At 48.2% G+C, this 24,488-nt stretch overlaps 1 protein-coding gene across 2 annotated transcripts in view; it reads left to right on the forward strand.

The window, feature by feature from the left end:
* The window catches only part of AARSD1 (alanyl-tRNA synthetase domain containing 1), a 312,550-nt gene that overhangs the window by 216,136 nt on the left and 71,926 nt on the right, over positions 1 to 24,488 (forward strand). For both annotated transcript variants that reach the window (XM_078645329.1, XM_078645328.1), the window contains 2 exons: positions 9,071 to 9,199; positions 9,960 to 10,119. In XM_078645329.1, the coding sequence (XP_078501455.1) occupies positions 9,071 to 9,199; positions 9,960 to 10,119 (289 nt within the window). The remainder of the gene's footprint in view (positions 1 to 9,070; positions 9,200 to 9,959; positions 10,120 to 24,488) is intronic.

Consider the following 24,488-nt stretch of genomic DNA (forward strand, 5'->3'; position numbering starts at 1 on the left):
AATAATACCACAATAGCAAATGAACTCTTTCTTAATCCCCATCCCCCCATGAAATATACCTCTATGAACAAATATGAACACATTTAAAAATCCCAAGAATAACAAAACATGCTAAGCATCTGTTAGATTTCTGGCAGATTCATTTAACAGTGTTAATGTAATAGGATAATCTAATCAAAAACACACCTTAGATCTGTCAAGAAAGCCTAAAAATTCAACATCTTCATGACCCTTCTGGGCCACTCTTTAAACACGTATTTCTCAATAGCTACTGAATATATTTTAACTAAACCAAGCAACGAAAGTTCTTTGAGTAAGGTTCTAATTATATGCCAGGTTTGGTGAAAATCAGTTTAGCAAAGAATCCTACAGGAGATAAAATGGGAAATGTTACTTTTAGAAACCCTTTTTTTGGCCCCGCTTAACGGATCATCACCTAACTTTCCATGAGGAACCCAACGTGGGTGTACATTTTTTGGGGGAACATTTTGTGCAGATTTGTGGAACAAGGCCAAAGTAAGGAATAATTCATATGTCTATCGGGGAGATAACCTGCATTCTTGATCCATGTCTTAAATCATTAAAATTATGAAACCCACTTAAAAAACTCAGAGTAGATCTGTACACTTTTATCATGTCCTCTGCCACTTCAAGCTGCCCCAATTGAAAGTAGTATTTATATTTAATTGATGATCTGCCCACAATTGGAAGACAGCAGGGCACGTTCCAATTTTTGTGGTCTCAAAATATACAGTTCGAAACCAAACATACACCTTTGGAATGCACACACCTACAATTTCTGAAACTGGGCCTGATTAAGCAAGGATCGTACATCTTAAAAAGAGCAGGGCCCCTCAGGGTGTGCAATGCAACTCACAATCCGTTTAGAATGTTTCCACTTTGGGGGGCGTGGCTTGGATGGCAAGGCAGACAGACGTCTAAGTCCGGATCCTCCGCCACCCCGAGACAACGAACGGCGAGTGTAGCGGCGATATAGCCCCAAATGAGCAACAAAGAAGTATAAGAGGTGTCTAAAGCAATGGCGCACACAGAGGTGTGAGAAGACCCAAAGGAAAAAGCGAATGGAGCAAGATCTCCCTGGTGAAGAAGCGACTGGTACATTAAGGAGAGAGCACAAGATGGCGATGCTCCGAGGCGACCGTGGAGACAAACAGCAGCGGTAAGCCGCAAGAGAAAACCAGCGCATAAGGAACAAGAGGCCTAGCACCGGAGCCGAGGCAAGACCCGCAGCATAGGAGGCTGGCCAACAGGAGTACCTAACCGGAGAAATAGAGAATAAATCAAGGAAAAAGAACAACGCTCAAAGCGAAACTGAAAGCAACCACTGGGCGCGGCCATTTTCATGCAGTGCCGAGCGCTAGGAGTAGCACACTAAGCCGAGATAGAGAACTGCTGCGTACTCAGAATAGGCGGCTGCATCGGGGGGAGGCAAGCGGCACGGACTGGAGCCTTAGCCGAGTACAGAACCATAGACTCCCACCCGGCAAGCGGACATAAACCCGGAATATAGCGACATCGGGATAGGAGATACGAACACAAACGAAACTGCAAGCAGCCACTGGGCGCGGCCATTTTAGATCACCACCAGGAGCAAAATGGTGGCGCACCGAAGCAGAGGTGGAGATTACTAGGGCAGCCCAAACGGAGAAGACAGAAACAACGGGCCACCGGAGGCTAATGAAGCTGGAGCCAGTGGGAACGTAGCGGAAGCAGCACAGCTCGAGGGGAGCCCCGACACGCAACAAAGAGCACCACATTAGAGCGCCCACGAACCAGAGGAGTTTCTAGGTAGAACGTCCTGGGCCGGTGAGGCGAGAGGTCGCGGTGCAGACACTCGAGCTGGCGGGAGCCAAGACAAGGACAAGGACAAGGACGGTCCGGTGGCCGAGTAGATTTCGCGCTGACCCCGCACCTGCACATAGGGAAACAACCACAAGGAGCACAAAGAACGACCCAGCCAAAATACAGAAAGATGACAGGCTGTGTACATACCTGGCCAGAAGGGGCTTTGGAACCATGGCGGGACGCGATGCCAAGAACGCAAATGACAGCAAAAAGGTCAAGAAGGACCCGCTAGACTCTCCCTCAAAGCTGAAACAAGACCAAAAAAACGAAACAACAACACTGGATACACTCCTAAAGAAAATAAATTAAGGGAACGAGCTAGCCAAGGCCACAAAAAAGACAATAGATAAAATGCAGCTCGAACTGGCCGCCATAAGAGCTGACCAAAGCAAGACGAACTGCAGAATCGACGCGGCGGAAAAGAGGATAAGTGAACTAGAAGACACCACCAACAAGGCACAAATGGATATGAGATACGTGGCCAAAACAACCAGCGATCTGCAGAAGCTGCTGGCGGAGCAGGACGACCGTAGTAGGAAAGGAAACTTAAGGCTCCTGGGGGTCCCCGAAGGGGAGGAGGACGCACTTGGATCATGCACAGACCTACTAGAAGACCTCCTACCAAAGCTGACTGGCCTAAAGTTTGACAGGGCATTCGAGGTGGACAAAGCCTATAGAGTGCCGGCAACAAAACCTCAGCACGGAAGAGGACCACGACCTATTATATGCAAGCCACTCTGCGCCAACCACACTGAGGCGATTTTCTCCTTCGCAAGGAAAGGACAGATTTTGAGATGGAGAGGGCAAAAAATCGTCATCACACAAGATTTCTCAAGGCAAACAGTGGAAACCAGGAAAGGGTTCCTAGCACTAAGAGACAGACTTCGGAAGGCCAACATAACTTTCAGTTTCGCAGGACCAGCGAGAATGTGAATAACAGACAGGAGAGGAACATGGGTCTTTGACGAACCCAACGAGCTAAGAAGGTACCTACAGGGACCAGACCCAGAAGACATGGAGGCACAAAGCCCAGGAGCGCCCAAAAGAAGAGCATCAGCAGACACTCCCGAAGACGGGGCCGACGGTGAACAATAGACTAACACCTCAGAGAGCGATACCCCGATGAGGCAACCTAACAAATGGACTAATCTACCTCAGAATAACAGAGCTACCTCGAGACTGCTCTACATAGACCCAGGACTGGACAAGATTAAAGGGTCTTGGAACGCTATCTCAAGCCTCCTTAGAAGCCAAAGACACTGAGTTAATGCTCCAAAGATCAATGAATCTACCTCACAGAATCAACAAACAGAGAACAACGAACCTGCCTCGACCAGCACAAGGGAGAACCCTGAACAGTACAGCCCGATCACCAGCGACCTCAGGAATGAGCTGCTATATCCTTTTTAACCCTTGGTGTAAGACGACACCCCAAACACATAAATAAGACATGGAACTAAGAGGAATATATAATTCAGACCATCGTATCAGATCAGGGCTGGGACAGAACTGAACTCGGGGGGGGGGGGGGGGGGGGGGGTTAGGGGGATAGAGGACCCTTGCTGTCGCATGCCTACAGCACAAAGTCCGGGGGGTGGGGGGAGGGAGGGATGGGGAGGGGACGGGGGGGAGAGGATCTCTCTAGTACAGTCATATGCGTCTTTCTTTCTCTGTGTCTTTTCTGTCTTTACCCTGTTTTCCTCTCTTACTATATCCCATGGGGACAAAACCAACACAACACTAGACCAGCTACAACCTCTAGAACTGCGGAAACTGAGTGAACTCACCACACTAGTTAGCGAAGAGAAAAAAACGCCATAACTACCCCAACACAAAGCCAACTACTCTCAGACATTAAAGTGGTGTCCCTCAACGTAAAGGGCCTCAACCACCCAATCAAACGCCGGAAAACACTAGAGTACCTGGCGAAACTGAAGGGGGACGTGTACGTCCTCCAGGAGACCAGAGTCTCGGAGGAGGACGCACAACGCCTCAAGGCGAAATGGATAGGTGAGGTACTCTGCTCACCCGCCATACACAAGAAAGGAGGAGTCATCACAATTATAAGCAAAAAAGCCAAACTAGCATTACACAAGTGCCAAGCAGATAAAAACGGGAGAATACTAGTGACAAGCCTCAAAAGAGGAGAGGAGACGATACACGTAGCCAATATATATGGGCCCAACTCAGTAGACAAAACCTTTTGGGAGGAGGTCGAGTCCAGGCTGAGCAACATCCCCCAAGACGAGCTAATCATCCTAGCAGGAGACATGAACCAGATCCTCGATCACGCCACAGACAGGCACCCACACAGAGTAAGCCACAGGTTGCAGGAACATAACACACTTAAAAACCTCTGCGCCAAACTAGCACTGAGCGACCCCTGGAGGCTACAGCACCAAGACACGAGGCAATACACTTTCTACTCACACCCACACAACTCGTATAGCAGAATAGATTACATTTTTATGTCAGCCACCCACACACACCTCATAGACTCAACAGAGATAGGCCCAATAACAATTTCAGACCACGCACACAACACCATAGCGAATAGCGGCAGACACGATGAGAAGCCCAGCCGCAGCTGGTGACTAAATAGTGACATCCTGGAACTCCCCGCCAACATAGTGGAAATTGAGGAAGCAATCAAAGAATACCTCACCTTCAACGACACAGCAGAGGTGGTCAAGGGCACCCTATGGGAAGCCCTAAAGGCCACAATAAGAGGCAAACTCTTGAACATCAAGTCCAGAATGAATAGAAACAGGAACAAGAAAATAATAGACCTGGAAAACCAGATCAAAGACCTAGAAAAAGGCCACTGCGCAAATCTAGCAGATAAAAACACTGACCTAACAAAGAGGAAGTATGAGCTCAACAAAATCCTGAGCGAGAGAGCCGGCACATGGATCAACAAATACAAATCCATCAACCTATGTTCAGCTAACAAGGCAGGGAAGGCACTAGCGGCCTACCTTAAAGCAAAGCAAAGATAACACACAATCGCAGCGATAACAGACACAGCAAAGAAGACTCAAACATCCAACAAAAAAATCCTAGAAGTATTCAAAGACTTCTACAAGGAACTGTACACGGCAGACAAAGGCCTAGCGGCAGACGGGGTGGGGGGGGGAGAGACTGCTTGAGAAACTAAATCTACCCAAACTCTCAGAACAACAGGGAGAATACCTCGAAGAGGGCATTAACGGGCAGAAGTAGTTAAGGCGGTAACTTCTCTTAAAGCGAATAAAGCACCGGGCCCAGATGGCTACACGGCCACATTCTACAAACAATTCCTACAGCTGCTGAAACCCACTTTGGTCGAGGTCTTCTCTCAATATGTCCACAAAGGAAGAATGACAGACTCGATGGCTGAGGCCAATATCATAGTCATACCTAAAGAGGGCCAAGACTCGCAATACCCACAAAACTACCGCCCAATTTCACTAATAAACGTCGACTGCAAAATATACGCAAAAATCATGGCGGCAAGACTTAATATGTTCCTGCTCTATCTCATCCACAACTCACAGGTAGGATATCTCAAAAACAGGCTGTCTCAAGACAACACCAGACCCCTATGCCACCTTATCCACCACACAGCCAATAGCCAAGACCAGGCGGTCATGATCGCACTAGACGCAGAGAAGGCCTTGGACAGGGTCTCATGGCCATTTTTAGATCTATGTATGGAAAAGTTTGGTCTGGGGACTAAATATCGGAGTATGGTGATGGCGCTATACAACAAACTGAGAGCCTGGGTGGCAGTGAACGGGGGCACATCAGAAGTATTCACCCTAGAAAGAGGAATGAGGCAGGGGTGCCCACTATCCCCAGCCCTATTGCTGCTAGCACTGGAACCGCTGCTGGAAATTATTAGGAAGAACCCACACATAACAGGCTTTCGGGTCAGGAACAACACAGTAAAACTAGCAGCCTACGCAGACGATATACTGATCACAATGAAAAACCCGACCACCTCAATAGCGGCGCTGATAAACACCATAGAAGAGTACGCGCTAGTTTAAGGCTACAAACTAAACAGGGAGAAATCAGAATGTAAACCCATGAACTGCCACACAACTAGTGCGGTCCTAGGCACCTCCGGTAACATGGCAAAAGAAGCCCTTAAAGTATCTAGGTCTCCTTTTCGGCAGAGATCTGAGGTCAACCCTTGACCACAATGAAGAAGCCACCATAAACAAAGTAAAAGGGAAATTGGACTCCTGGTCCCCCAAATTCATCAGCTGGTGGGGAAGGGTGGAGACAATCAAGATGATGATAGCACCAATGATCAACTACATGCTAGGTATGCTACCACTCACACTCACTGAAGATTTCCACAAGAAGCTGGATAATATTATTAACAAGTTCTTGTGGAAAGAGAAGAAACCTAGGATTAGCCTACAAAAACTGAGACTGTGCAAGGAATTAGGAGGGCTAAACGTCACAAACTTCAAGGTATTCCAAACGGCCTGCCTGGCAAAGCAGGGAATATTCTGGCTCATCCCAAACCAGGAATACACACCAGTATGGCTCGCATTAGAGAGGGATATCCTGGAAGGCGCAGACCCCGTAGCCATACTCGCAGCCAACAAGCACTCTGAAGCAAATAACGCTGTCCTCAAGAACACTAGAATAGCACTCTTGAAGGTAGACAGGAATATGGAACAAAGTATCAAGAGATCGGGCTGGGAATCAATCTGGTTCAACTCGAGAATACAATGCAGAGAGAGGACTCTTGCCAACAAGGCTTGGTACGGGAGAGGGATCACCATACCTGCTCAGATGGGGAAGGACGGCGCACCATTTACATTCGACACGCTCAAACTAGCCTACAACCTACCCAACATAGAATCCTATGAATTCCTAAAGATCAGAGCAGCTATCACAAAAGCAAACCAAAATAACCCCCTCCATCGTACAATACATGCAAAACCTGAACAGGCTCGGACATCAAACCGCCCACCTGTACAAACTCCTAAGCCCACACACGTCAACACTCAACACCAAAACGATAGCGTTCTGGGAAACACTGCATAACAGACACTTTAGCGAAGAAGAGAAATCCCGGGTCTGGGTCTCAGCCTCCAAGAATAAAATATCCCTCCAACTAGCGCAAACAAAGTACTGGCTACTGCACAGAGCATTCTGGACGATGGCCCGCCTAGCTGCAGTCGGTGTCACAGAGCACGACACATGCTGGAACTGCCATTAAAGCAAAGGGGGACCTGGCCCACCTCATATACGAGTGCCCGAAAGTCAGGTCCTTTTGGAACAAGATTTACGAGTTCATCAACACAGTAGTGGGGTGCACTATACAGCAAGGTCTCGATGGACTAGCCACCGCATTCATGGCCCCAGACCTAGAATCTAAGGAAGACAGGGACCTGGTTGACCTTCTACTCACAGCGGCAGTTAAAACAATTTTAGCGAACTGGAAGAACACCGGCAAAGCAACATTTAAGAGATGGGTCAACTGGGTAACCTTCCTCAGGGGGGCGGACAACATCACGGCAAGTTACTCAACCAGTCACACAGCAAGAAACGAGATGTGGGCTGCCCTAGACGCACACTTAGGGTCACACAAACCCCCGTAGACAGATAACCGCCCAGCTCCGTTGGTGCAACCCGCCGCAGGCTAGAGGCGAACCACCTAGCTAAAGGTCTGTCCCCCTTCCCCCCCCCTATCCTCCCTTCTCACTTTTCTCTCCAGTCTCTTGGGGCTTACAGATACGCCCTCTACCAAGATCAGCTGCCTTGCCAAAATGCCGAATGTACCCACAAGATGCCTGTATCTCATCTGTATGTGCCCCTGCATTACCACTGTACTGTATTAAAAAATCTTCAATAAAACTCTTTGAAATAAAAAAAAGAATGTTTCCACTTTCATACTTAGGTAACATATTTTGAACACATAAAATATATTTCTACTGATGATGATGTAGTTAGTATACATGCAGATACATAGAGTGAGGTATGCTATTTATTACCATTGTTGAGTGCAGCCAGGGGCCATGACAGGAGTAGGTCATGAAGCCCCTGCTCTCCCTCCCATCCTAAAGATGACCTCACCATTATAGAGGTCGAAATGCCGTCGACAGCAGACCTATAAAGACTCCATGAAATAATTCATGAGACGTATATCTTTGTAATAGTTATATACATTGTTTTGTTTTGTCTAGCACCTTGCACTGCATCTTCCATGTCACTTATAGCATGAGAACCATATCTCTCGTTTTAATGATACAATATAATGTTTCTATATGATAATAACGCAATTGCAAGAGATTTCCTCTCTTTTTTGGCCTTTTAAGTATATGCTTTTGTGAAAAGCTAGTTGTTTTCTGTTATTGTCTTCATACCATGGAAAACTCTTTCACTTTGTTAAAAAGATTTCTATCCTAGTGAACCAATGTTCCCTTAAATGCTGTACCACCCCAGATTCTTTAAAGTAATGGTGTCTCTCCTGTTTTTAAAAACATATACTTTTTAAAGCTGGTATAGACTGAAAGGCGTTTTGATACCTTTGCAACTTCTGCTGTACTGTCTACGTAACATTCTGAATTACTGTTACAGTGTAAGTTAACAGTAACAGGTGTACTATTTGTATAGACACTGCCTGCATCAAATGTTATCTACTTTCCTACACTTGAAAGACCACAAAACTGGAAATCTGTTACTTGTAGTCTGTTATCAAATTCCCTGTGTTATTTATTCACATTTGTATTTTTATGCTCCTCGTATGATGCATTGTGTAGCCTTAGAGCTATTATTGATTTGTTGATTTTATATATATATATATATAACACTTTGGCACCACTGCAATCACTTAAAGTTTTGCATTATGAGAGGTTAAGATATAAAATGGGGACTAGAAGGGGAGAAAGGCTGGGACAAGATAGAAGGAAAAAAGGAAGGATTCAAGTAGATCGAATGGTCTTTCCCAGATCCCTTTTATGTTATCAGACAGGGTGGTAGTGCATTGTTGATTAGCCGTACATGGACATAAAAACAGACTTCTCGTAACATTTTTTTTATCGATTGGATGAATTATTTTTGTACGACTTATGCAGGAACACTGCTAGCCTTATTCTTCTTTTCATTTGTTACCAATCACTTTGTCGTTCGATTTGCACAATAATTCTTATTAATTGTAAATTATTATACAAATGATGTTCCTAATTCTCTTTTATTTTAGTATACAACGACAGTGGTGTCATGTGGACCAGCAGAGTTGAAATCGGATGTGAATGGGAAGAAGGAGACCTTACGCGGCTTCAATGTCATACTAAAGGATACCCTGCTGTTTCCTGAGGGAGGGGGTCAGGTACGTCTGCGGGTTCTTCTGGCAGAACATTTACAGTGGTTTCCAAAATTAAGATGGTTCGGTATCATCGATAAATAATGAAGCACCATTCTCCTCAGCTAGTCACTGCAGGTCTTTGCTAGTATTGAAGTTGTAAGAATTGCTGAGGTGTGCCATTTAACATTAAACAATTTACAGACTTTGGCTTGATCAAAAGGAACAGCTACAATGTCGCTTTACAGTTTTACTTGCAGATTACCCGACGTGGAGTAAATAGAAAAAAACAAGTCAGCTAGTAGACACATTAAACACATACCCACACAGTTTTCTGCAATACGACTTTTTAGCGAATTACATCCTCTCTGGGTAAGTCACATTTAATGTTAGCCATTATGTGATAATTTTTCGGGAACTATCTGCTTTTCTCACTTTTTGCCCCAATGAGTTATGCAATTTGTTACTAGTATCCTCCACTTCCACCTAGATGTGTGCCTCTTTCTGACCTCCAATATGGAAAACATCTTCAAAGAGCAGGGCCACTTCAGGGTGTGCAATGCAACTCACAATCCGTTTAGAATGTTTCCACTTTCATACTTAGATAACATATTTTGAACACAAAAAATGTATTTCTACTCATGATGATGTAGTTAGTAAACATGCTGATACATAGAGTGAGAAATGCTATGTGTTACCAATGTTGCTTAAGCAGAACAGACCTGTCAATGTGTTAGAATTCAATGCTGATAAGCAATTTATGAGTTACTTTTTTTCTCCCTCATAGCCAGATGACCGAGGTCTTATGAACGACATCCCTGTGCTCCGAGTGACACGTCAGGGTCCGGACGCCATTCACTTTGTTCGGACACCCCTAGAGCTGGGTTCTGAGGTGCACATACAGGTCGATTGGGTGAGACGGTTTGATCACATGCAACAACACTCAGGTAACTTAAAAAAATTCGTATTAGTTATTTTGGACCCTAATCATTGTGATCAGGAATAGGACACCTGCATTGGCTTGTGATTTTCTGTGTAATGGTTTGGATGGAATTAATAGAATTACCCTACTCTCACTGATTACGCATGCATATTTCCAGAATTTCCATTTATCCAGATCCCTTGACCTAATTGTATCTATAGATAATCACAAGTATTTGCCTTTTCGAGGTAGATCTTATTATTCATAATCACACTGCACCATAAATTATAGCAGCCAATTAAGATACCTTAGACTAAAATGCATAGATACCATAAACCAAGTAATCTCTTTTAATGTATTCTGCACTTTCTGAGCCTGATTTATGTGGCAAAGTTAAATAGATGGCATTTGTGTTTACTCAGGCAGCAATCCCTATTGCACTGTAAATGAGGAGAATATGTCATGGACACTTTTGCTGATTAGTTTCTTAAACTCTTATCTGGGCACATGTTGTTTTCGGCTTTGTTTCCCTTGTGTGTAATTTAGGAGATACATTGTAGGACCCAGCATCTTTTGGGAAAAAAGTAGTAATTGACCAGTTGTAGTATTGTTCTGCAGCACTTTCTGTCATGAAAAATAATACCAACTACATAATTTAAAAAACCCAAGTGAGGTTAATTTTGACAAACTTGTAAGATTACAAAACTAACTGTTGAATACAGTGAGGCTTAGTGTTGTGCACAAATGTAAGTGCACACAATACCTTTATTTTATCTCGAGTCCGAATAGAAAAAGCAAAAATCCAAATACAGAAATACGTTTGATTCCCCCATCTAAGAGCAAGCTTTCAGTAGCTCTAACTTTCCCTCTGCATTAGTAGGGCGGAGAGTAGAGCTGGCTAAGCTGTGCTTAAGAGTGGCCACTCTGTGTTCCCCTTTTTCTCTCACTGCAGTTCCCATGACTGGAGTCATCTTGACCACTGGAAAAAAGGACTTTACCCTCCCTGCTACTGACAGGCACTTCTCTGCAAAAGCTTGTCACATGTACCCGCAAGTTTCTTACAGCCTGTCTGTTTACCCGGTGCTATGTCACAATCAGTCAATTGGATATTTGTAGAGCACTGCAAATCACCTGTAAGGGTCTCGAGGCACTGGAGCTGTAGTTGATGCTTGGATATTGTTTATTCAAAAAACCAGGTCTTTAGCTCTCTTCTGAATTGTTGGATTGATGATGCGGTCCTGAGGTGCGGGGGGAAGTTGTTCAAGCAATGGGTGTCAGGTGCGAGAAGGAGCATCCTCCCCTGCTGGTTCGACGGATCCGTGGGGTGTCTGCGAAGGAGAAGGAGGCGCAACAGAGGTGTCCGGATGGTTGGTAGAAGGTTAGGTTGATGTAGGCTGGACCTTCGTTCTGCAGGGCTTTGTAGGCGTGGGTCAGCATCTTGAACTGGCATCTTTTCTGGATCGGGAGCCAGTGTAGGCTCCTGAAATGGGGTGTGATGTTGGTCCTTCTGGGGAGGTCGAGTGTGAGTCTTGCTGCTGAGTTCTGTATTGTTTGGAGTCTCGTCAAGAGGTGTATAGTGATTCCTATGTAGAGTGTGTTTCCGTAGTCCAGTCTGCTGGTGATGAGGTCCTGCATGGCAGTCACATTGTCTGTCCATGTGTCCTAACCTAAGGTCATCGCACTGTTTATGTTCACATGGATGAGCGCGTGCTGCTCTTTTAACGCAAGCTTCTTACCCTGTTTGGCCATGTGCATCAAGCACCTCGCACTCTCTTTATATATGCCATCGCTTCTAAATGTTTGTTCATCTGTCCACACTGTATGCATTACATACGTGCAACACTGTTTGCCGATGTTCCTCAAGTTCTTAAAACTGCCCCATGCAACCTAAAGTTCCATGTAACAGTGGCAGAATGGTACGCTTAGAAATGTTGGAAGGAGTGGATTTATTGTGGACTGCTTAAGATGAAAAGAGCTCATGACATCATCTAGTTTTTAAAGCACTTTACAGTGTCTACCTTTTGATGTCAAAGGCTCCCATAGGCAGGGTGGTACTCCATATGCAAGGGCTAGGTGCTATGATATGGTGTGCACTTGGCACCTTCATAGTCTAATTGTAAGTAATTGTATATTTTGAGATTTCACGTAGCCTCATAATGGCTTTTGTAGACCTAACTGTAAGGAGGTTTACAGTTAGACTCAACTCCTTCCTCCCTCTGATTTTCACACTTCTGCAGAATAACTGACTGGATCATATAATTAGTCTGAAAAAAACCATGATTCTGGCTGTGTATGGCGGCAGCTGAACAACCAATCATTGTCCTAAACACATTTATCCATGGTGTCATTTTAGTAGACACGATTGTTTCATTCAGAATATTATTTAGCTGAAATTAAGCACTCCATTAGAAGCCACAGTTTAATATGAAAGGACACTACATGGATCTTGTTTTACATTAAATATTTACATCCCAAAGGAGACCAAATACTATCATGAATAATGGGTAGAACATCTTTCCGTTCTGACGCCTACAAAGGGGATCACTCGAACCCTGAGGCCATGGGTTATGTTTATGAATATTTTTTTACACTCTTATTATTATTTGCAGCAAAGGTTAATAATATAGTACAGACATTATCAGAGACACTACAACCAAATATCTGGAACAGGTATATGTCCTTCCCTCTATTATTCAAACCGGCGCTGTGAAGTCTAACTGTGGTGTTGTCGTGATACCTTCTTCAGATCTCCCACAGCAGTGGGCCGTGCCCCTTGCAGACGCGGTGCACTACCCTCCCCTGTAAACATTCCATCCTCCCCACATCTTTTCCCATTTTTTTGGCCACCCTCTGTTTATGTAGACTGCCTTCTCTGCTACCATTGTCCATTCCATATCTTTGTACCATTCAATATGTGTAGGTGTGGTCTCTACGCCCCAGGATTTAGCAATATTATGCTTTGCTATTATGATACCTAGTGTTGTCCAGTCTTGCATTTTTCAGTTGGGGTCTGTTGCTTCCCAAATGTTAATGAGACAAATCTTGGGCTCGGGTGGTACTGGGACTCGCATACCTGAATAATTGTGTGCATGATTGCTCTCTAGTAGTTCTTAATCTCGGGACAGTCCCATATAATATGGTAGATTGTGCCTACTGCTCCGCACATATGCAATCAAAGCGGAAATCGTTTTTCCCCATTTTTACTAGTGTTTCTCTGGGTTGATAGGTTCTATGGAGCATGCTATGGAGGTGGCAATCTAGAAGGTATTGTCACCTCCCACGGAGATTACAATGCTTCCTGCCAAACGATGTCAACTAGTGCTCCGATTTCATTTTGCCATCTTTCACTGAGGCCCTGCATTGGATCTGGCAAGTTATTGATTAATTTTTGATATGTGAGGGAGATCACCCTACGGTCCATCCTATCTGTGAGCAGCCTTTCCTCTAATAGTGACGCCTCTGGGAGGGTGGTACCATCAGAGATCACTGCCATGAGTGCCGTCTGATCTGTAAGTATTGGAATGTTTCCATTGCGAGCATGATGTATTGTTGTTGCAGATTTTTGAATGGAATAACTTTCCCCTTAACCCAGAGATCTCACACCCTTGAGATTCTGATAAGATCCTATTGTCGGAATCCTTTACAGTCTTTGCAGTCTATTATCTTCTGAACCTGCCTGCAGGCCAGGTCACCCCTCTACTGCCGAACAGCTCCACCAGCTGACTGCCGCTCCGGTGCCTGTGCGCGAGTTTGCGCCCACTGTCTGCCGTTGATCACCGCCGTGACCTTGGGTCAGATCTGTGGTTGTTTCTTATTTTTTTATCTCCTGATTTTATCTGCTTTTCTGTGCTGTGTACTTATTTGTTCCGTTCTCACACCCTTTTGTTCCGCTCGTTCCCCCCACCCCCTCTTGCTCCCTGTACCCCGCTCTTTCCGCCACTGCCCCTGAGGCCACGCCCTCTCGCCACCCCGCTCCCGACTCCCAGCTGCTCCTCCCTCCCTCCCCTCCTTATATGGCGGCCGCACGCGCGCCAAAGAAAGCCCGTCTGCGCCCGTCAGCGCCTGGACCGCGCCCAGCGCCAGAACTCGTGGACCCCGCACACTCTGCGACTCCGATACAACGCCAACACCCTCCACGCCCTCAACATTGGCCGAGACCACCGCTGCTTCCAGGCCACCCGGAAACGCACCCACGGACCTTCTCCTGCCGCACCTGCAAATTCACGTGCGACAGAACCACCAAACCACCAAGGACTGGTGCCAACCACCTCCGCTGCATACTCCTCAACACCTACTCCGCACGCAAACACGCCGTCGAGCTCTGGGACCTGCTCGACACCACCGCACCAGACGTTGCCTTCCTGACAGAGACTTGGTGGAACGATTCCTCGGCACCCGACATCGCCATCGCCATAGCCATTCCGGACGGCTACAAGATTTCCCGCAGAGACCGCACCAACGGAACTGGCGGAGGAATAGGCATCGTTCACAAGTCCACCCCCCAGGTCCACACCCTCGCAGACGACTCCCTCAACTCCGCCGAACACCTTCACTTCCGGATCCACACCGACCCCAACACCACCCTCAGAGGAGCACTCATCTACAGACCTCCTGGACCCCGGGCTCTCTTCAGCGATTCCATCGCCGAGCTCGCCAGCACCCACGCACTCGCCTCCACAGACTACATCCTCCTCGGGGATCTGAACTTCCACCTCGAGAACAACAACAATGCCAACTCCGCCACCCTGATTGACAACCTCGCCAACCTCGGCCTCCAACATCTAGTCACCGAACCCACCCATGCCGCCGGCCACACGCTAGACCCCGTCTTCTCTACTAGCATCCACATCGCCTTCAACCACACCACCGAACTCCACTGGACCGACCACCGATGCATCCACTTCACCTTCAAAAAACCTACCACGCACCACCGCACCCAACCGACCTCCACCCTTGCCCAGAACCCACTCACCGTCCCCACCGACACAGTCGCCGCCGCCCAAAACTTCAGACAATGGATCGACGACTGCGCCAACACCCTCGCCCGATCAAGAAACCCTCCAGCAACCACCCCAGCAAGAAAGCCGCCTGGTTCATCGAAGAGCTCCAGACCTCCAAACGTGCATGCCGGAAGCTGGCGAGGAAATGGCTCCAGGACCGCACACCAGACAGCCACGCTGCCCACAAGGACGCCATACGTAGACATCACCACCTCATCAGATCAGCCAAGAGATCGTCCTTCAAAACCCGACTGGACAACAACGCACACAACAGCAAAGAACTGTTCAACATTGTGAAGGAACTCTCCAACCCCAACCCCAGCGCCAACACCAATGACATCCCGCCTTCGCAAGATCTGTGCGACTCACTGGCCACCTTCTTCCATCACAAGATCGCCGACATCCACGACAGCTTCAACTCCTCAGCCGCCCAACCACAACAGACCCCACCCCTGACACCACCTGCACCAACCAGCTGACCTCCTGGCCCCACGTCAACGACGAAGAGACACGCAAGGTCATGAAATCCATCCACTCAGGATCTCCGTCAGACCGCTGCCCACACCACGTTTTCAACAAAGCTGACGCAACCATCGCACCCCATCTACAGAAGGTCATCAACATCTCCTTCAACACAGCAACTTTCTTGGAAAGCTGGAAGCAAGCTGAAATCAACGCCCTTCTCAAGAAACCCAAGGCGGACCCCAAGGACCTCAAGAACTTCTGGCCCATCTCCCTGCTCCCCTTCCCGGCGAAGGTCATCGAGAAAATCGCCAACTCGCAGCTGACCCACCACCTCGAGGACAACAACATCCTAGACCCTTCCCAGTCCCGATTCAGACGCAACCACAGCACCGAGACTGCCCTCATCGCCGCCACAGATGACATCAGACGCCAACTAGACAATGGCGAAACTTCAGCCCTCATCCTCCTGGACCGTGTCAGCCGCTTTCGACACGGTCTGCCACCACACACTAAGAACACGCCTCCAAGAAGCCGGAATCCAGAAGAAGGCCCTGGACTGGACCACGCCCTTGCTCTCCGGCAGAACCCAGAGAGTCCGCCTCCCGCCCTTCCGATCCGAAGCCACCAACATCATATGCGGCGAACCCCAGGGCTCATCCCGACCCTGTTCAACGTCTACATGGCCCCCCTCACACAAGTGTCCCGCCAATACGACCTGAACATCATCTCCTACGCCGACGACACCCAGCTCATCCACTCCCTAACCAAGGACCCACACACCGCCAAAACAAACCTCCACGAGGGAATGAAGGCCGTCGCCGAGTGGATGAGGAGCAGCCGTCTGAAACTGAACTCGGACAAGACAGAGGTTCTCATCCTAGACCCCTCCCCCTCAACCTGGGACGACTCCTGGTGGCCAACCACACTGGGAACAGCCCCAACACCCACGGACCAAGCACGCAACCTAGGATTCATCCTCGACTCCTCCGTCTCCATGTCAAAGCAGGTCAACGCCATCTCATCCTCCTGCTACAACACCCTCCGCATGCTTCGCAAGATCTACAAGTGGATCCCGACCGAGACAAGAACAGTAACTCAAGCCCTTGCCAGTAGCAGGCCGTACTACGGCTACACACTCTACGCAGGAATCCCGTCCAAACACCTGCGACAACTACAACGCATCCAAAACGCCTCCACTCGATTGATCCTCAACGTCCCCGCCGCACCCACATCACCTCCCACCTAAGAAATCTTCACTGGCTCCCCGTCAGCAAGAGAATCATCTTCAAGCTCCTCACCCACGCACACAAAGCACTCCACAACACCGGACCAGCCTACCTGAACAACAGACTACATTTCTACACCCCCAACTGCCAGATCCGCTCTGCCGGTCTGGCCCTGGCCGTCGTCCCGCGCATCCAACGAACAACCTCCCGCGGCAGATCCTTCTCCTTCCTCGCCGCCAAGACCTGGAACACCCTTCCCACACATCTGCGGCAGACCCAAGACCTGCTCACCTTCAGAAAGCTCCTCAAGACCTGGCTCTTTGAGCGGTAGCAGCACCCCCCTCCCCCAGCGCCTTGAGACCCTCACGGGTAAGTAGCGCGCTTTAGAAGTTATTGATTGATTGATTGATTATCTTCAAATGACTTTATTCAATTCGATTGAATCATAAACGTTTGCATACATACATTAAAAAAGCAAGACAGAATATACATAGGAAAATGTTGTGCAAAAATTAAATATATGTACATCTATTTTCTAGAAGTTTGAAGAAAAGCCTCCTGCTGTTCTACAACAGTCTATTAGCTTACCCAGCTTCTCTGTCTCTCAAACTGGGGTAAACAGCGTTGGCTTGTTATGCCAGCCCAAGATTTGGTGCACCCTGCGCCACTGGTGAACTGTTTCTGCCGTAGGCCCCGTGAGGCTTCTCTTGTTTGATTTGGCATATAGTGATCGTGTGGCACCTCCCTCACCCAAAATGTATCTATCCATCTGAAACGTGGGGTCTGTATGAGGGCAGTGTGTCCAGTGGTTAAGGATTATGAGCTGCAATATCCAGTAATAAGCTTGTATGTGCAGGAGTGCTATGCCGCCATCATACCACCCTTTGACTCATTTTTGGGTGGCTATGCAGAGTGGCTTCCAATGCCATAAGAGGGTACGTACTTCAGCATCTATTGCTTGAAAGTATGTTTGTGGTATCTGGAATGGCGTATTCTGGAGAGCATATAGGAACCTGGGCAACGCCATCATTTCAAAGAGCGCTGCATGCCCTAGCAGCGTTAGTGGGATGGAGTGCCAGTGCTTAACACCGCTCTGTAGGCGTTTCAAGGGTTCCTGACGTTCTATTCCTGAACTCCTCAAGAGTTCAGTGTGACAAAGATACCCAAGTAACGGAAGCCGTCCGTTACCACCGTCACTTCACACCCTCTAGGTATCTTCAGGGGGAAGGGGGGGGGGGGCTTTGATTGCCCACGTAGGACATATAGAACTGACTTGTTCCAATTTGTGTAGCAAAAATATTTCTCAAAAATGTGTAAAGATATTCATTATTCTAGTTAGGGAGCGTGATGATGAGGTGAAGTAGAGTAGGATGTTGTCGACATATAGTGATATGCGGTCCTCCCATTCTACCGTCCAGCGGAGTCCCCGTATCAAGGGGTCTCCTTTTACCCATGTCGCAAGAGGTTCCACTACAATGGCAAAGAGTATTGGCGATAAGGGACACCCTTGTCATCTCCCAAGCCCCAGAGAAAAGGAGTCCGACCTTCTAGCGTTAACCACTACCTGCGCCAGGTGCTTCGTGTATAGTAGACAAACCCAGGACCTGAACTTGGGGCCGAGCCCCAAACGTTCCAGGACTGCGAAGAGATAGGTCCATTCAATAGCATCGAAGGCCATACGTGCGTCTAGAGAAAGGATGATTGCTACCTCTTGGATGTTTTTTCTCCTTCCTAGTGCCCCATGTAGGCGTCGTAGATTAAGGGCAGTGTTTCTGCCCGGCATAAAGCTGATTGATCTGAGCGTACCAGTTTATTGAGATAGGGTGATAGTCTGTCTGCCAATGTTTTGGCCAGTATATTTGCTTCTGCATTAAGCTGCGATATGGGCCAGTAGGAGGCCCACTCATCATTGGCTTACCTGGTTTGCGAATTGCGACTATTGTGGCTAGACATTGGTCTCTGGTCCCTGCTTCTATGCTGGCCTGATACATCTCTATAAGGCATGGCGCTACTTGTGTTGCTGTCATTTTGTACAGTTCGATTGGTATGCCATTGGGGCCTACGGCCTTCCCTGATTGCATATCTCCTATGGCCGAGGTTATTTCTTCCTCCGTGAGATCACTCTCAAGCTGGAGTGTCTCCTCCACTGTGAATGTGGCCACACAGATTTCCTTAAGGAATTGCACTGTCTCTGCTGCTGTGGCGGTGGTCACAGGGGTATAACTCTTAGCATAATAGTTTGCAAACTCTTCTACAATGAGTTGTGGGTCTGTGATTAGGGTCCCTGAGTCAGTTTGAATTTGGGCTACCCATCTATGTACTCGCTCACGTCATCCAACCACGCCAGCAGTCTACCTGCTTTATCCCCCATTTCATAGATCTTGTGTCAGGTTGATACCTGTCTAACCCTGGCCTCCTCTCACATGTGTTCCTTATATTCTTACTTTTTAGTTTTAAGTCGATGTGTGTTGGACTCAGAGAGGTCCTGGGAGTGCAACGCCTCTACGTCCAGGACCTCCTGCTCCAGAGCATTGGCTACCCTTTTTTTCCCTTTTGTAACCTAATATAAGGGAAATTTCCTGTGCCTGGTTACTGGTTTGCATGCTTCCCAGAGGCAGATCGGTGAGGTAACTGAGTGCTCGTTTTTCGTAAAGTAATGTTGAGTGGCAGTGAGGAGGCAGTTTCGTATTTTTGAGTTTTTGAGATAGCCTAGGTATATAGAGAATGTGCAATGCGAAGATAGGGTGCCTGCATCGTAGCTGGCCAAGATAGGACAATAATCCGAGATGCCCCTTGCTAAGTGGTGTATATCAATCAATCAATGACATTTATAGAGCGCGCTACATACCCGTAGGGTCTCAAGGCGCTGGGGGAGGGGGGGGTGCCGCTACTGCTCGAACAGCCAGGTCTTCAGCTTCTTCCTGAAGGAGAGGTGGTCTCGGGTCAGGCGTAGGTCGGCCGGGAGGGAGTTCCAGGTCTTGGCGGCCAGGTAGGAGAAGGACCTTCCTCCTGTAGTCACTCTTCGGATGCGGGGGACGGCGGCGAGGGCGTGGTTGGCTGATCTGAGGTGGCGTTTGGGAGCGTAGAAGTTGATGCGGATGTTGAGGTAGCTCGGGCCTTGGTCGTGTAGGGCTTTGTGTGCGTGGGTGAGGAGGCGGAAGGTGATTCTTTTGTTGACGGGGAGCCAGTGAAGGTGTCTCAGATGTCCGGAGATGTGGCTGGTTCGTGGGATGTCGAGGATGAGTCTGGCTGAGGCGTTCTGGATCCGCTGGAGTCTCTTCTGGAGCTTGGCGGTGGTACCGGCGTAGAGGGCGTTGCCGTAGTCCAGTCGGCTGGTGACGAGGGCCTGGGTGACGGTCTTCCTGGTCTCGGTGGGGATCCACCAGAAGATCTTCCGTAGCATGCGTAGGATGTTGAAGCACGCCGAGGAGACGTTGTTGACTTGCCTGGTCATAGAGAGGGAGGAGTCCAGGATGAAGCCCAGGTTGCGTGCATGGTCTGTCGGTTTGGGTGCGGTGCCCAGGGCGGGAGGCCACCAGGAGTCGTCCCAGGCGGAGGGTGAAGAGCCCAGGATGAGGACCTCCGTCTTGTCAGAGTTCAGTTTCAGGCGGCTGGTCGTCATCCACTCGGCTACCTCTTTCATCCCTTCGTGTAGGTTGGCTCTGGCGGTGGCGGGGTCGTTGGTCAGGGAGTGGATCAGCTGGGTGTCGTCGGCGTAGGAGATTATGCTGAGGTTGTGTTGTCGTGCGATGGCCGCGAGGGGGCTCATGTAGACGTTGAAGAGGGTGGGGCTCAGAGAGGATCCTTGAGGGACGCCGCAGATGACTTCGGAGGCCTCTGACTTGTACGGTGGTAGGCGGACTCTCTGAGTTCTTCCGTCGAGGAAGGAGATGATCCATTCCAGCGCCTTGTCCTGGATTCCGACGTTGCTGAGGCGCTGTACTAGGGTGCGGTGAACCTAGCAATGCTATCTGGCAATTTGAGGACAAAATTGATTTGTGAGAGACTAACATGTGCCCCCGAATGAAACGTATATTGTCGAAGTTGAGAATGTTGTGTTCTCTAGACCTAAGCCAGCCCCATGACTCCCAAGAACTCAGAGAGCTGTGACTTGTGTCGGGTCGATTTCCTAGGTGGATGACAGTCTATTTGATCACACAGGGCCATGTTAAAGTACCCGCCGATTATTAGCTCTCCTTCCGGAAGTTTGAGTAAGAATGTGCTCAGTGCAGGGAGAGCTGTGTTATGTAATGCCGGTGGGATATAAACTCTGACTATGTTAATTGGTATTCCTTCCCAGTGACCCGATATTGCTGCAAATCTGCCTTGCTTATCCGTCCATGTCTTCAGTATAAGTAGGGGAGATTGTTACCTGACTAGGATACCTACGCCTCTAGATCTGGAAGTAGAGCCGGAGTGTACTACTATCTTGAAGCCCCATCTGTCCAAGGCTTTACATGAGATGGCGACCAAGTGCGTCTCTTGTAAGAGGGCCACATCAGGTTTGATATATTGTAGCACCAGTCCTCCTTTCAATTTATCTTTAACACCGTTCATGTTCCACGAGAGGAGCTGAAGGTGCCCATAAGTTGATTGTGTTTGCATTGTTTGTGGTATATAAGGAAATTAGTATTATGAAAATTATTCTTGCCCGCTCCCCCAGTGGTGATACCATCATCGGGTTGTTGATGCAGTGTTGCCTGACAGTGTCTATCGCTTTTTGCTGCTATGTGTGTCATTCTATTATAACAGTTAATATAACTCCCATAACACCCAACCCCCAATTCCACCCCGACCCTGCCTCCCTGCATGATTGACTCAAAAGTACCCACCTCCCCAATGATGCAAAGTGCCTGTCGTTCCCTCCCTGGTACATCTTTGAGGGGAGCATTCCGGCTGTCCCCCGTGAACTCCCTCACCAAACTTTGTTGTTATTTGCAGTTAAGATTGTCTTCAAGGAAATCTCATGTAGACGGTCGATGGCACGTGTCCTTGTGACGTGTTAGAAATTGCCCTTCCCAGGGGCCGATACCCCAATGGCTGAAGAAAGCTAGTGCTGCCAAGTTTGTTAGATTCTCTTTGGTGTGTCCTGTAGTGTTTCCTGGGCTTCTGTTTGTGTCGCCTTATGTGGTCGTCTCACCTGTATTTGGGCTCTGCCATAATTGTCAACCTGCCACCAACCCTCAAGCCAATCCCAAGCCTCTTCTGGTGTCAGGAAGAACCATACTTTCTCTTCTGCTTCAACACACATTTTTGCAGGGAACAGCATTGAGTATTTGAGTTCACGTTGCCTTAGTTCCTTTTTTAATTTCAAGAAAACTGCGCCTCTGCACCGCTGCAGTGTAATCTGGAAAAAAGGTTATTGTATTTTGTGCATATCATAGCGGTTGGGTGGCACGAGCCGTCTGGAGAATAGCGTCACAGTAGTGGAAGTTAAAAATCGGAGCAAGGATTGGCCTCATGCTCCCGGTTTGGGTCTTCCACCTGGCACCCGGACAGCACGCTCCACCGAGAAATAGTTTGATAGTCCTTGGGGTGGGAGATGTTTTTGGACTAATTCTTCCACAAATAGGTCCATGGCAGAACCTTCGGCTTTCTCTGGTACCCCAATAATCCTCACGTTATTCCAGAGCGAGCGGCCTTCATAATCATCAGGTCTGGTGGTGGGCATCTTGCTTGTGTCTTGTAGTTGTCTGGTTTGGAGTTTGAGATTATCTGTGTCCTCATGTAGGGCTGAAGTTGTTTTCTCCATCTGCTCGGACTTAAGAGATTTCTATGGATGTAGAGTCTATAAGGGTTTCCAAGGATGAATGCACTTTTTGGAGTGTGGACATGATGTCTTGAAGCATGATTTCCTTCTCCTCTGCGGGAGTCTGGCCTTCTGCGTGGGCTGCGACATGCTCCACAGGGTATGGTTGTCCTTTGACCCAAGTAAATCTGTCGAGTTTTGTTTGGTGTGCATTGCATGGCCCTCCACCCCCTGTCATTTTCGGGACCGTGTCTATGTTACTATTCTTTGATGGATTTTGATCAGGTGTAATCACCGCTGTCTGTGTGTGGGGCCGTATAAATCCACGCGGGCTTTAGGTTTTCTGACCGTTTTCATCACTTGTGTGCTTTGTTTCACTGTAAGAATTAGCTGGGGGTGGGAGGGGCCCTCTCCAGGGGTGTGTTCCCTCTCCTTCCGTCCCAGCCACGTCTGCCCTTGATGCACCTAGGATGTAGAGGTGCTTTGCAGGTGCTGTTGTCGCTGGAGCTCTAAGGCCTCAATGTTAACCACTGCAGGACAGTGCGAAGGGAGCAGTTTTGTGGGTCCACTGTCTGTATTTCAGACACTTCGTCGGAGCCGCGTTGAGGGGATGAGAGCCTACCTGGCCATGCTGTAACCGTTGCTACATTGACCGGAACAGAGAACCCCCAATACCACGCATTTGGCTCATGAGGCTACTTAGCCCTTAACTATAAGTTCTGTATATCGCCAATTGGGTGCAACGGACTTTTTCTTAAAAACAGATAGGTACATTTCACTAAATATATTTTTGTAGAGCACACTTTAACATCTACATACACATGTGATTAAGGTGAGGATAACTAGTGCACATCCTCGTCCTGAAGAAGGAGTCTTCAACTCCGAAACATGTCGACGCACTTTTGAGGTTGACTTACCATAATCAGTAAAAACAACCTCGCCTGCACTTTTTTAATGATACCAGCCGAGGATTTAATAAAAAAAATTGTTTTGTTTTTCTCCTATGAGCCAGGTATTTTTTAACCAACACTTTCACCTCACCACTCACACACTATTACTCCACACACACCAACACATAGTTCACCTTCAGTGCTCCTACGTAGTCGTGAGTCGCAGCACGCCGCATTCCGTAGAGGTTTGCGAAGACCCCGATGATGAAGCATGACACCAAGGGGTCTTTTGGTGTGTGAGGGGTATTTAAACAACACTGGTTGCTCCCCACCATTGTAGGGATCACCGACACTATCCTAGTGGATTCCTTTTGTTTATACATATTGCCAGGGGAGACAGAATCCACTTTTTCCTCTCCCTCCCCCCTTTTGGTAATTACTTGTATTTCAGGCCACACACTCCTCCACAATATGCTACAGTGCTGGGCTATTTCCCCAACTTTAGCACACAAAGGCAGGGAGCTGAATATTGCCCGGTTCGTGGGACATCGTGGTGCTGCTTTGTCCCCTCTGTAAGCGTGTTCTTTGCTTGGTCCCTGGATTACGGTGCCATAGGGAGGGGTTCAGCTATTTTTGCCTGCCGTTTCATTTGATATCCTGTCCCCCCCGCCGGGTCGTGGATGCGTGTGCTGTTGGCGGTTGGAAGGTGGGGGGGAGGGGTTTGGGGGGGCTCTGTCCTCCCCCTCAGAATTGCGGCCCTTTGATGGCAGTGTGGTGCCTGGGTTATTGCATGCACCTGTTTTCTCTGGTTTCGTCACCGGGAGGCCTCCCTCCTTTATGAAGTGGGGTCCCGAGTTTTCTTCGCGAGCGAGCCGTAGCTCCCCCGCTCGCCCCCGATGCTGCTTTCGCCGATCAGGTTTTGGAGCACAGCGTCGATTCAGCGGTCGGCCGCTGCCGATATCTTGCAGCCATTCGGCTTGTCCGGCGCCTGAGGTAGGGCGGCAATGGTGTTTTGAATCTCGGCCCGCACCTTTACTCCAGGTCCCGGCTTCACGTTCTTGCGC

The sequence above is a fragment of the Lissotriton helveticus genome, chromosome 5_1, assembly GCF_964261635.1.
Source record: "Lissotriton helveticus chromosome 5_1, aLisHel1.1, whole genome shotgun sequence".
Classification (NCBI taxonomy): domain Eukaryota; kingdom Metazoa; phylum Chordata; class Amphibia; order Caudata; family Salamandridae; genus Lissotriton; species Lissotriton helveticus.